Source organism: Papilio xuthus, unplaced genomic scaffold, assembly GCF_000836235.2.
Source record: "Papilio xuthus unplaced genomic scaffold, Pxut_1.1 DF827679.1, whole genome shotgun sequence".
Classification (NCBI taxonomy): Eukaryota; Metazoa; Arthropoda; class Insecta; order Lepidoptera; family Papilionidae; genus Papilio; species Papilio xuthus.
In genome coordinates this window covers 4658801-4672915 of record NW_013530970.1, presented here as the reverse complement: position 1 = coordinate 4672915, position 14115 = coordinate 4658801, and the positions used below count along the sequence as shown (strand labels likewise).

Below are 14115 nucleotides of genomic sequence, written 5' to 3'. Positions count from 1 at the left end.
AATAATGTTAGTTAAAACGAAGAAGTTCTTATAATTTGGTCACATGAAAATCTATAAATATAATATTATATGTTAGGAAATGAATACCGCAATATGCGATATAAAGACCGCTTCCGAAGATAAAGCTGTTCGCACGACACTATAATATGCACACGTTTGGCTTTAGAAATCCCCAAACTTTTAATAATAATTATAAAGTCAACAAATTTTTACCTTGAAATAAAAAAAAGAGAGAGATGAGAAAGACATGACATAATATATATTAGGAAGCAAAGGCCATTTAAAAAAATCTAGGTAAATAAGGTATAATTTAGTAAATAAAAAAAATTGGTCAAATTCAGTCAATAAGTCGGAAAAATTGAATTCAAAATGAGAAAATTTAAACAATTTTTTTTTATTTTTATTTTTGTTCTTTGTATAAATGCATTCAGAACCCGTAGAACATACTAAAAATTTGTCCTTGCCAAGGACAATTTTCAAGCAATGCAATTGCATAAATACCAAGAAACTGAATTATACGAACCAGTCAAGCCGTGATTTTCACGGCTTACGTAGCCCTTTAAAGGTTTCTTTTCAATTTACAAACCCTTTTGGACTCTTTGAGTAGGTAAGAAAAAATATTGTGATTCTAAAAATAAATTCCATATAACATATTTTTATATATTTTTAATATTTACTTGATTTTATGTTTGGATAGGCTGATATTATCTTTTCTGTTTGTCCGTTTCTTCGCAAATCCACGTTTGTTTTGGATAATCTCCGGAACAGCTGCACCGATTTTGGCGGTACTTTTACTGGAAGGTAGATGATGAGTTCGGGAGTTACATGGTTGACCAATTCGCGGGCGACTGCTAGTTGCTAAATTAACCGTTTCAAGATATGCATAAAAATACAGTCATCCCGCTCACTCTCCATGATTAAAATGGGATGACGATATAACTTTACCGTAATATTTTTAGAGTGTAGATAGCAGAATGAGTGACTCCAGAAAGAATTTACTTCTATTCTTCGACCGACCAACGGAGCCATGCTTCATGCAGAAGGGAGAAGAGAAAGCTGTTTTCGATATCCCTGATCATTTTTATGTTAGTAATAATAATAATAAGACATTTCATCATCAGCTCATCATCATCATACGTATACGTACCCATTGAGGGGCTCGGAGCCTACCCTAAGTTAAGAGTGACTAGGCCATAGTCAACCACGTTGTCCAAGTGTGGGTTGCTTGACTTCACTTATATCTTTAAATTTCTTCTCAGATATGTGCATTTTGCATCACGATGTTTTCCTTCACAGTAAGAACGTCGGTTAAATGTACATATGTAAATTGGAAATCGAAAAACAAATTGGTACATGGCGGAATTCGAGCCCAGGACCTGCAGATTGTAAGTCAAGTGTCAAGTCACCTGAACCATCGACGCTCTCCATAAGACATTTAAGTAATTTTAATTCGAAGTAACAATTGACAGCGTCATCTAGCGGAAAATGTAGATCATTAACAAGTAACTGTATTATAGTAATGAATCTTATTAATTTTATTACAGCCTGAAAAATACAAGGAGTTGAGCAGCACGCTGTCAAGTAGATTCGGGAATGATGCTCGCCGTAATATCCCTGTGCGGAACATCGCCTTGCCCAATCTAGACCTACCTATGCAGCTAGGTTACGACGAACAATTCTCCCTATTTGTGCCTAAGCATCGTCAGATGGCGGGCAAGCTGATTGACATCTTCCTCGGTACGTCGGTATCTTAAATCAATATTATAGATATTAAATATTCTTCTACAAGAAGTATGATTTAAAGCCAGCAAACTTACCCCTGTCTTTTACCAATATTGCCTTCGACGCTGGCAGTCTGGTACATGTTTTACAACCATGACTTTATTTACATTCAACCCGTTTTCTGCTTATATCATCAAAGTTTTCAAGGTAATTAAATAATACTTTATCCATAAGTTCGTGATTATTAATTAAATGTCTAATTAATGAAGTAAAAAGTAAGAAATTATTGATTTTTTTTGCAGGAATGCGCAACGTAGACGACTTGATATCTGTCTGCACTTTTTGTCAGCTACGAATTAACCCTTACATGTTCAACTATTGCCTCTCTGTTGCCCTATTGCACAGGTCAGAATAACTTCAATCATATGACGGACTATTTAATAACCTCTAAACTCATATTGCAAATTTTCGTACTTTGACAGTTTTTTATTTCATTATTAAGGGTCAAGTACTAAATAAGTTATGTCATATGACGATGCTCGTATAATATAGCGACCTTTAGCTTGCACATCTTTATTAAAATCTATTTACTAGTCATTCATACGTTTTAAGAACGATGATATTTTTTACAGACCGGATACAAAGGGATTGAATATCCCGACCATTACTGAGACGTTCCCGGATAAGTTCATGGATCCCAAAGTGTTCCGTCGCGCGCGTGAGGTCTCTACCGTCGTCACTTCTGGCCCCAGGGTGAGTTAATTAATATTACCTTCTTGTCTCGTTCTTAATTTAAAAACTTTCAAAAGTAGTTTCTTGTGTTAAATTCAAAGATGTGTATGAAGTCAAGTGCAAGGTCAGCGTTGTTGACTATGACCCAGTCACTCCTAGCATAGGGTAAGCTCACAGTGGGGACATGAGCCTATTACGATGTACTGTAAAGCGACATAACTAGTTTAAATATACAAAGTAACTTCGAAACTAAGGCTCTATATGAATTATAACTTTGTGTTCGTATAAATAATGTTATTGTATTAAATTTTCATATAAAGTTTTACGACCATGTTTGAAACTAACTAATCACTGGATAGTTATATAGTTTATGCCGAGAATTTAATTTTTATCTGACTAGTGACAATTACTGGTGTATTTACCTTATTCATTGTGACGTATGTTAATATGTTGTAATGAAGATTTTCTTTAATATATTGTTAACCATAATTCACAATCAAAGATTTTACCAAATGTTACGTCTGTTCACACAATTTCCTTAAAAAGGGCTTAACACTCCAAAGTTATTGATTCGCGTTTCGACATAATGATTTTATTAACAGTTGCCGGTTGTGTTACCACAAAACTACACGGCATCTGATGCAGAGCCGGAACAGCGCTTGGCATATTTCCGCGAAGATATTGGCATCAACCTGCACCATTGGCACTGGCATCTCGTGTATCCGTTCGAATCGGCGGACCGCGCTATCGTTGCCAAGGACAGACGCGGAGAACTACTCTACTACATGCATCAGCAGATCATTGCCAGGTTATTTTAGTTGATTTAGTTTTTTAGGACCATACGAGCTGGTTCTACTAATGTTAAGTGATCCGACCCCCAAGAACATCGGTAGTACCAAAGGAACCGCAGATGCGTCGCTGGCCTTGAAATTCCTTCTTTGAGCTTCCTTCATATATACTATCTATCGCCCGCGACTCCGTCTGCGAGTAATGAATAAAAGAAACTTAATTAGGTGCCTATGTGTTCTTCCAGGCTATATTCTACATCTAGGCAAAATTTCAGCGAGATCATCAGCCGTTTTAGAGATACAAACAAATATGAAGACTTCCAATCATTAGCATTTTTAATACTGATAAAATAGTAATAACCAGACATGTTATAGTAAATGTTTCTTCCTGGATGTAGAACTGATGAATAACAAAAGACGAGGTTAGGAGCAGGGAGACCATAAACAATATAATGCTTATATCCTTTAGTTATTAAATCTTAAATTATATTTCAGATACAACATCGAACGTTTTTGTAACAAGCTGCCTCGTGTAGTACCTTTTGGTTCAGATTTAAGAGAGCGTATCGCCGAGGCCTACTTCCCCAAACTCGACTCACAAGTCGCTAGCAGAGCTTGGCCTCCAAGGTAAGTACTACATATAACAAACTATTTATAAATTTTGAAGAATGGATTTTAAAATGGTTTGTTTTAAGGTTCGAAGGTTCGGCAATTCAAGATCTCGACAGACCTGTGGATCAAATCAAAATTGACGTGTCAGAGATGGAAACATGGAAGGCGCGTATTCTTGAAGCCATTGAGAGCAATTCTATTCTTTTAGTAAGTTTATACTTCTCTGCGAAGAAATTATATGATATCTTACTTCTTACTAATATTCTTACACACAGAAGACAGGCGTGAAGTGGAAGCAATTCCGCGTTTCGTATGATGAGGGTGCGTCCCGGAGGCCTATATTAGTCCTCTTTCCCTTCCCACCCTTTTTATTACAAGGAAAGGATGGGAGGTGGAAGCGGACTTTCCGGATGACAGGATGCTTGGAAATTTTTTCTTTCTGTGCATCCTCTTCTCCATCGATTAAAGGTAGGCAACGCATATGCAATTGCGTATGTCTATGGGCAACGGTCTCTTCGCTATTTCAGCGATTTCAGGTGGCCGCTCGCTCGTTTGCGTTGTGATATAAAAAAATAATGATAAAGATATATCCGGAGCGGCTGAACGAATATCGCTGAAATTTGGCATAGACGTAGAACGTAGTTTAAAAGAAACATAAGCTACGTGGGCGATAGTTAGTAGCATATAAATTTGTTGGAAAATAATGTGACATAAAAATATTTTTCGTAGCCGAATGGACGTCAAATGCCACTTGACGAAGAGAAGGGCATTGATATTCTGGGAGATCTGATGGAGGCGTCAATACTTAGCCCAAATCGCAACTACTACGGCGACTTGCACAACATGGGCCATATCTTCACGTCATATGCTCATGATCCGGATCATCGTAACTTGGTAAGTTTTATGAACACGCGTAATACACGTAAAATATTTTTGATGAATTTATTTTTCTTATAAAATTGAAGCACTAACAAATTGATTTATAATATTAGGAACAATTCGGTGTGATGGGAGATCCGGCTACCACAATGCGTGATCCCCTATTCTACCGCTGGCATTGCTTCGTTGACGACGTTTTCGTCTTGCACAAGAACAAATTGCCTCCTTACGGCAATGACAAGGTAATAGCATCTTACTAATATTATAAAGACGAATGTATAGATAGATGGATGGATGTTTGTTTGAAGGCATTTCATGGCTGCACAGATCTAACTGAAATTTGGCATAGATATAGAACATAGCCTGGAGGAACTCATAGACTACTAGGTTTTTTTTAAAATTCTGTGCAGACGGAGTTACGGGCGACATCTAGTTAATAATAATAGTAATTAAATCGCTACAAAATCTTGGTGCTGTAACAAGAATGATGGAGTATGTAGAACCAACATAGCGTGATTAATTGTTTAATTTAAATGCAATGGGCAAATATTCTGATGATCTTTATAAATGTCAATATAAAACTCAAGGCTTATGATTTTTTTCTGGCGTGAAAGGTTTAAATTAAATTGAATTATATTATATTGTGTAGTTGGACTTCCCGGGTATTCGCGTGTCGTCTGTATCCGTTGAAGGCAAAGCTGGAAGAAACACATTCGCGACTCAGTGGGAGCAGAGTACGTTGGAGTTGGGACGTGGGTTGGACTTTACGCCTCGTGGCAGCGTGTTGGCACGCTTTACTCATCTACAACACGAAGAATTCAATTATGTGTATGAATATTTTAATCTTAAAGCGACAATATTTTAACAAAAAAGGATTTATTAATTCTTGATTAGTATAAAGTAGAGTGAGCACTCGACCTGAAAGGAAATTGGAAACGCCTGAGCATCATAATTACAGGAGTCTCATACGTACCACGTACGTATGGATAGCACCAATTGTTTATTACTTCATATTTCTTTGTTTTTGCAGTATCGAAGTCGATAACTCATCAGGACAAGCTGCTATGGGAACTGTGCGTATATTTATGGCTCCAATTACTGATGAAGCAGGAAACAGGTTCTCCTTCAATGAACAGAGGAAACTCATGATCGAATTGGACAAATTCTCGCAAGGCTGTAAGTATCATGAAATTCTAAAGGTCTTTCTATCAAAATTTTTTGCTTGATATACGCCGAGGATTTTTATAAGAGATTTTAAGTTTTCTGATGATGAGTGACAAATGTGTCAAATGATAAATATTATTAATGAAAGATATGCAATTTTATATTTAAGTAATAACTTAAGAGATTGTTTTTTTTATAGTACGTCCAGGGAAGAATACCATCCGTCGTCGCAGTGTGGACTCCTCTGTGACAATACCGTACGAGCGTACCTTCATGAACCAGAACAACAGACCTGGTGATCCTGGCTCTGCGGAGGCAGCAGAATTCGACTTCTGCGGCTGCGGCTGGCCACACCACATGCTACTACCTAAAGGCACCAACAATGGATATCCGATGCAACTCTTCGTTATGGTGTCCAACTGGGCTGAGGATGGTGTAAGTCATGTTGATAAAACTTTTTAAGTTATGATACAAAGACAGGTGGCAAGTATCGAAAACTTCCTTTTTCTCTTTACATATCTGTCATGCGTAGTCAAACCGGCCTGCCAGATACAACAACGCCACAGACAATTTACTTTATATTAGACTAGCTGTCGCCCGCGACTCCGACCGCGTGGATGTATAAAAAAAAATTAGTGTAGCCCACCCATCCATCCATCCACATCCATCTAAACATTCGTATTTATAATATTAGTAAGTTAAACAAAAAGCAGCTCTTCAAGGCATAAATTGGAAAAAAACATGAATAAATAGTATCCTATGTCCGTCTCCTGGCTCTCAGCTACCTCCTCACCAATTTTCAGCTATATCGGTAAAGTCGTTCTTGAGTTATAAATAGTGTAACTACCACGACTTTCTTTTATATATATATAGATATAATCACATCGTAAGTCTTTGGGAAAAAACCGGATGTGAGTAGACAAAGAACAGAAAAAAAGAATAATGTGAGAGGTTAAAAGAAATAATGGATTTTTTTCACAGATTAAACAAGATCTTGTTGGATCCTGTAACGATGCTGCATCCTACTGCGGAATCCGAGACCGCAAGTACCCTGACAAGCGCGCTATGGGCTTCCCGTTCGACAGACCTGTGGCTGCAGGAGTGCAAACTGTCAACGACTTCTTGAGACCTAACATGGCGGTCACTGATTGCAAGATACGCTTCACTGATGCCGTCAGAGTCAGAGGTGGACAGTAATGACATTGATGCTACACTAAATGGAAATGGCAACGGAAAATGAATATACGTATTTAATAAAGTAGATAAAATGGGTCAATTTATTTATGTAAAGCTCTGTAAATATTTGTACATAGTTTATTATTTTATAATTCATAAGACTGAATAAATCTAATCTTTCAATAATAGTGTTTTTATTTTGGTTTATTTACTTCGGCACTTCTTTAAGTGTTTCAATTCCTTGTGGCCCAATAACTCTAAATTTTGTGGTTCGACGTTATTAACTAAAGGAAAAACACCATGATGCAACCTGAACATATCTGAAAAGAAACTCAAAAATATGTGTGAAGTCAATCTATACTGGGCCAGCGTGTCTATGGCCTAGTCACCCCTGACTTAGGCTTGGTTTCGAGCCCTTCAGTGGGGACGTATAGTGCGCTGATGATGATGTGTAACGTTGTATCTATGTATATAAAAATCAATTGCTGAACGTTAGTCTCGCTAGGAGCGTCGGTGGTCAAGCACTTGACTTGCAATCTGCAGGTCCTGGGTTGGAATCCCGCCATGTACCAATGTGTTTTTCGATTTCCGATTTACACATGTACATTTAACCGATTCCAATTATATATATATGTAATTGGAATCTCGGAATCGGCTCCAACGATATTCATAAAATTTAGTATATAGGGGGTTTCGGGGCCGATAAATCGATCTAGCTAGGAATCATTTTTAGAAAATGTCATTTTATTCGTGTTTTATCGATAATCAACTTAAACATGAACTTAACTTTTTCTATCGGTAAGATCGAAAAATATTATTCATATTTCATCATTTTATTAGTAATTCGTACTTAAATATAATTTATAAAAAACACAATAAAAAAAAATACCGAGCAAAGCTCCGTCATCCAGGTACTAAATTTAATTTGTTATTTTAATATAAATAAATGAAAGTTATTTATAAGTCTCTTGTGAAATTAATTTACGTTTAAAATAAACTTCTGACGTCATTAAGATAGACAATACTATCCCTTGAAGTGTAATTTGTGGTTATTAATTACTTCGTATAAATAGATTGATTTACGTTCTCTATAATTTACTGATTTATATTCCTCCAAAGCCTTTGTAAGATTCATAAGTGTTGTTTGTAATGTGATAACCTTGCTATACTAGTAGCAGTTGTCTTTTCATTCATCATCATCATCATATTCAGCCCCAATTCGTCCACTGCTGAACGTAGGCATCCCCCATCGATTGCTACAATGCCCGGTCCTGTGCCGGTCACATCCAGTGCACTCCCGCAACTCTTGTATTTTCATTACAATAGTTCAACTTTTAAAATACAGTGCAATCCAAAAATGTATGCAAATGCAAGCATCAAGACCTTACAATTTTATTAAAATTATAAATGCGAAAGTTTAGACGGATGGATGTTTGTTATCTTTCGTTAAGGTATCTCCAGAATGGCTGAATTGATCTCGCTGAAATTTGGCATATATGTAGAACATAGTCAGGAAGAAATAGACATATACTTAGCTAGCGCGTACCATCTTTCGACCACTTTAATCAGGTCGGATCGTGGTCAATCTGGCGTCAGCTCGCTTCTATAGATCTATATATATAAAAGAAAGTCGTGTTAGTTACACTATTTATAACTCAAGACCGGCTTTACCGATACGGCTGAAAATTGGTGAGGAGGTAGCTTAGAGCCAGGAGACGGACGTGGGATAATATTGATTCTTTTTTTAAATTTATGCCTTGTAAAGCTGCTATTTATTTTACTTACTATTATTATAAATGCGAATGTTTAGATGAATGTGATATGGATGGATGGATGGGTGTTTGAAGATATGTCTAGAACGGATTTTTTTTTAATATCATAAGGTGGCAAACGAGCGAGCGGTCACCTGAAATCGCTGAAATAGCGAAGCGACCGTTGCCCATAGTCATACGCAATTGCATATGCGTTGCCTACCTTTAATCGACGGAGGAGAGGATGCACAGAAAGAAAATATTTTCCCTTTCCATGCATCCTCTCATCCGGAAAGTCCACTTCCACTTCCCATCCTTTTCTTATAAGAAAAAGGGTGGGAAGGGAAAGAGGACTAATATTGGCCTCCGGGACGAACACTCATCAGACGAAACGCGGAATTGCTTCCACTTCACGCCTGTCTTCTGTGTGGTCGTGGTATTTCACCGGGCGAGCCGGGCCGATTCGTGCGAAGATGTTTAAGCGGGCTCTACCACTGTTAAACGGATGAAGGATCTCGATTAAATTTGGCTTACGTATAGAACATATTCTGAAAGAACACGTAGGCTACACTTATTAAGTTTTTTTTATATTCACGCGGACGGAGTCGCGGCGACATCTAGTATTTTGATGAACATACGTCTGATGTAAACATGGTTTGTTGTTTTAGTCAGTAAAAACTTTTTTCAATAGCAAAGCATCTAGACTGAAGTGAAATGTATATGTAACGCATAGATGCGATAAAAATAACCTGTTCCTAATAGTTTCCATTAATACCATATCTTGTGGTTAAGTAATCGCTTCTGAATACTTTCAGTAAAGAAATTTGTGTGTTTATAATGGACTTTCTTAATTGTATAAAATATTAATTTAACATTCACCAAGTATAATGTGATAACACAAAGGTATAAAATATGAATTATTTCTAAGATTTAATATTCATAATTCATCATGGCTCCAACAAATAAGGTAAGACATTAAAAATCGAATTATTTAATACCGTATGTTTCTAAGACTAAAATCTTCGACGACAGAAATTGATGTCTTCTTTTCTGTCAAAGATAATGAGAGGGAGAACGATTAGTTTTATACAGAGATTTAAGGTCTCAGAAATCCACGGTAAGTCATACAAGGGAATTAAATGAACAACGAACGTAGACCTATTCAACTGTTAATTCTTGGCCTAAATACTTTTTACTATGATATTGGGTAGTGCAATTTTCTTTTAAACTAATACAGATCTTTTTCTTTCAGATCGTTGTCTTATGCATCTTCGCAGTTTGCGTCGGGATGGCAATAGCTCAATCATCTGAAACTGCACAACCATCTTCAGAGGCCCCAAGTGAACCGTCATCTTCAAAACCTGAAGAAGCCTCGTCTGCAAAACCTGATGAAGCCTCTTCTGCAAAACCTGATGAAGCGTCATCTTCAAAACCTGAAGAAGCGTCATCTGCAAAACCTGAAGAAGCGTCGTCTGCAAAACCTGAAGAAGCGTCGTCTGCAAAACCTAATGAAGCGTCGTCTGCAAAACCTAATGAAGCGTCGTCTGCAAAGCCGGATGATTCAACAGTTTCTTCAACAACAAATACTCCTTCTACAAATGCAGAAGTTAGTTCCACTCCAACAATCGCACGAACACCAGCACCTTCGAAACCCGATGAAGTTGTAATTGAAACTGTATACTACGTGCCATCATATCGGGTACATCGACGTCCTCGGCCTCATTTTTTTTATAGGTAATACATTATATGACAAAAAATAATTTGGATTATTATATTTTAAATAAATCTGTGAAATTATATTGTGTTCATTAACTTACTAATATTATGAATGCGAATGTTTGGATGCATGGATAGATGTTTCATTGATGTATCTCCAGAACGGCTGAACACATCCCGCTAAAATTGGCCATAAATCTAGAACATAGTTTGGAAGAACACATATTGGTAAGCTTTTTTTCATTTCGCGCGGACGGAGTCGCATCGCATTACTTTACACATTTAGAGGATGAAAACAATTTCTTGAAATACTAAGCTATAGAATGTGACATGGACGTTCTTAAGGTTCTTACACTGCAAGATGTAAAAAATATAACGTAACTACCTTAGAAATACGTCGAAATCGCCAAGACTTATTATGGCTTCATAAAATTGTATATATATCTAGAACGGCTGAATGGATCTCGATTAAATTTGGCATACGTATAGAACATAGTCTGAAAGAACACATAGGCTAAACTTCAAAGAAATTACAACACTTACATACAACAATTAAAAATACAAAAAAACGTACGTACGGGTTAGTGAACGGATAAAGGCTTGCCTCTTCACTAGTCGACTTGCAAGAAAGAGAAGAAGAAGGATAACTTTAGTAAGTATTAGATAATCCGATGATAATACGTCTTATGTGAACATGTTCTATTGCTTTGGTTAATTAATTAAAAAAAACTTTTTTTAAGTAGCAATTTACCTAGAGTCAATTAAAATTTGGACGTGATAAAATAATCTATATCCTAATGTTTCCATTAATATCATATCTTGTTGTTAAACGATTGCTTCTGATTATTTTCAATGATTGTATAGAAAAATAGTTTTATAATGGACTTTGTTAATAGTATAAAATATTAATTTTACATTCACCAAGTATAATGTGATAACACAAAGGTATAAAAGATGAATTATTTCTAAGATTTGATATTCAGAATCCATCATGGCTCCAACAAGTAAGGTATGTTTTCGAAATAAACAATTTTTAAATCCAATTCTTAATATTAATATGTAACTTAAAAGCGTCAATAGCCTGATGGTTAAGGGTACAGATTTCCGATCACAAGGTCGGGGGTTCGAATCATGCCATTCTATTATAAACCATATCCAAGCACAAGTCTACAGCTTAGTTGGAATGGTAAAAGAAATATTAGTAAATTTACAAAAAAATCTGCTCATATTAAAAAAAACTCAGTTTGCTTTCTACAAGCGAATATTCGTAGACGTATTTAATTCTTAATTTTTAGCCTAAACAATAGCCTCTTACAATTTGTCGTGCAAATACAGAGTTCTTTTTTTCAGGTCGTTGTCCTATGCGTCATTGCAGTTTGCATTGGTATGGCTATAGCTCAAGCATCTGATGGTGCTAAACCAAATGAGTCGTCTTCAAAGTTGGATGAATCCAAAATTTCATCCGCAAATGCACAAACCGGTCCGCCAATCGTAGTGAACCGACCGCCTCCGCCCGGGAACGTTGTAAATGGAGGCATTCAGAATGCACCATCATATCTCTTGCATCGACGTCATAACGGTTAATTTTATATATAATAGATAATACATTCTCTGACTAAAATTCTTCATCATCATGCCCTTATCCCTACTGATTGTTGGCACAGTATGTACTATTCCTTCCATACTTCTCTAACTAAACCTCTCTGACTAAAATTTATTGTTCTTATAATCTTTTTAATAAAGTTTTTGCTTGTAAAATTGTGTTGATTATTTACATTAAAACTGTGATAGTGGCGATCCACTGTGATGCGATCATCAGAGATAATCTTATCACTACAGACGTTTAGAAGATGAAATATAAAAAAATAAAATTTATCTAATTAAAAGAGTTGTACCACTTCAATGCATAGATAAAATAGAAAGAGAAAAGGAATTGAATTTCTTTAAAATCATATTATTTATAGTAAAAGATGGTATTTTAATAAAATTTGTGAAAGGACTGCTGTCCATAGACATCCATAATTGAAGATGAATTGGTAGAGATTGGAAGCACAGATAAAGGATATTTCCATTTTCTATATTTTGAAAAAGTAGAAACAATTGGATGTGGATGTAGCGACTAGGGAGAAGTGGCGGCGCCTGCTAAAGCGGGTCACTGATACTTGATGACCACGATCAGTCTGACAAGACTGTAACGACAAAGAAGAAGACACAATTACAAGTAAGAGGTAGCAATAATATCAAGAATACAAATAGTTTTTACAAAAATGTCTTGCAAATTCAATTCAAATGAGATTCAGAAGTAGAGCAACATCTGGGACGTCATGAATTATTTAGATTAGTTGCAGATGCAATGCGGTATTAGAAGAATAATGAAGACTGAAGTTTTAAATGTCTGTGTAACTTCGTTTGTAACGAACAGATTACATCAAGGATTTTTTTAAAATATCATGAGGTGGAAAACGAGCGAGCGGTCACCTGAAATCGCTGAAATTTCGAAGTGACCGTTGCCCATAGACATAAGCAATTGGATATGCGTTGCCTACCTTTAATCGACAGAGGAGAAGATGCACAGAAAGAAAATATTTTCCCTTTCCATGCATCCTCTCATCTGGAAAGTCCACTTCCACTTCCAATCCTTTCCTTATAAGAAAAAGGGTCGGAAGGGAAAGAGGACTAAATTAGGCCTCCGGGACGCACACTCATCAGACGAAACGCGGAATTGCTTCCACTTCACGCCTGCCTTCTTCTTCGTGCGAAGATGTTAAAGCGGGCTCTACCACTGTTAAATATATATTTTTGTAAATTATTCGTTTTTAATATTTTATTTAATATCATAGATTTAAGACTTTTCCTGTAAAGTTTATAATATTAGGTGTACATTATTGACATGAATGTTGTTTAGTTTAATACATACATCATAGATAAAAAAGAACTAAAATGCTTAGGGGAAGAGAAAAAGGATGGTACAATTGTGCCTTTTTTGCTAGAGCTAGCGGGGTTACTACAGTGCCTGCAGATTTCACTGTAGGTTTGATGTTAAATAACCCTTCGTTAAACGATCTCGAAAGTTCTAAATGAGGTACCAGATAAAATTCATATCTTTATCAAGTCACTATACGTCCCCACTGAGAGGCTTGGAGCCTACCAGTTAGGGGTGACTAGGCCATCAACCATGCTGGCACGGTGCGGTTTTGTTGACTTCACACATGTCTTTGAATTTCTTATCAGATATGTGCAGGTTGCATTACGTTTTCCTTCACCGTAAGAACGTCTAATGAATATACATATGTAAATCGGAAATCGAAAAACATTGGTACATGGCGGGATTCGAACCCAGGAGCTGCAGATTACAAGTCAAGTGCTTTACCCTTCAGCCACCGACGATCGCCAATGACGACTATTCATATCATTTAGTAATCATTTAAATGTAGTTAAATCCTTGTTAAATATTTAATGGACTTTAAAATGAGTAGAGTAATATAAATTGTTATTAATTTGATAAAAGAACGTATCATATTCATTTAAAATATATTATTGGTTGAATTTTGATGTTATTCAGTTTCTTCTTTTGT

At 36.2% G+C, this 14115-nt stretch overlaps 1 protein-coding gene across 1 annotated transcript; it reads left to right on the top strand.

Moving 5' to 3' along the window:
* The first annotated feature begins 499 nt into the window (after positions 1-499).
* On the top strand, positions 500-7259 carry LOC106117862 (phenoloxidase subunit 1). The gene is made up of 14 exons (XM_013312347.1): positions 500-607; positions 960-1085; positions 1545-1737; positions 2025-2127; positions 2355-2475; positions 3057-3262; positions 3738-3869; positions 3938-4061; positions 4584-4748; positions 4847-4975; positions 5383-5561; positions 5764-5909; positions 6097-6332; positions 6879-7259. The coding sequence occupies exons 2-14, from the start codon at positions 975-977 to the stop codon at positions 7092-7094; spliced, it is 2061 nt and encodes a 686-aa protein (XP_013167801.1). The 5' UTR covers positions 500-607; positions 960-974; the 3' UTR covers positions 7095-7259.
* The last annotated feature ends 6856 nt before the right edge of the window (positions 7260-14115 follow it).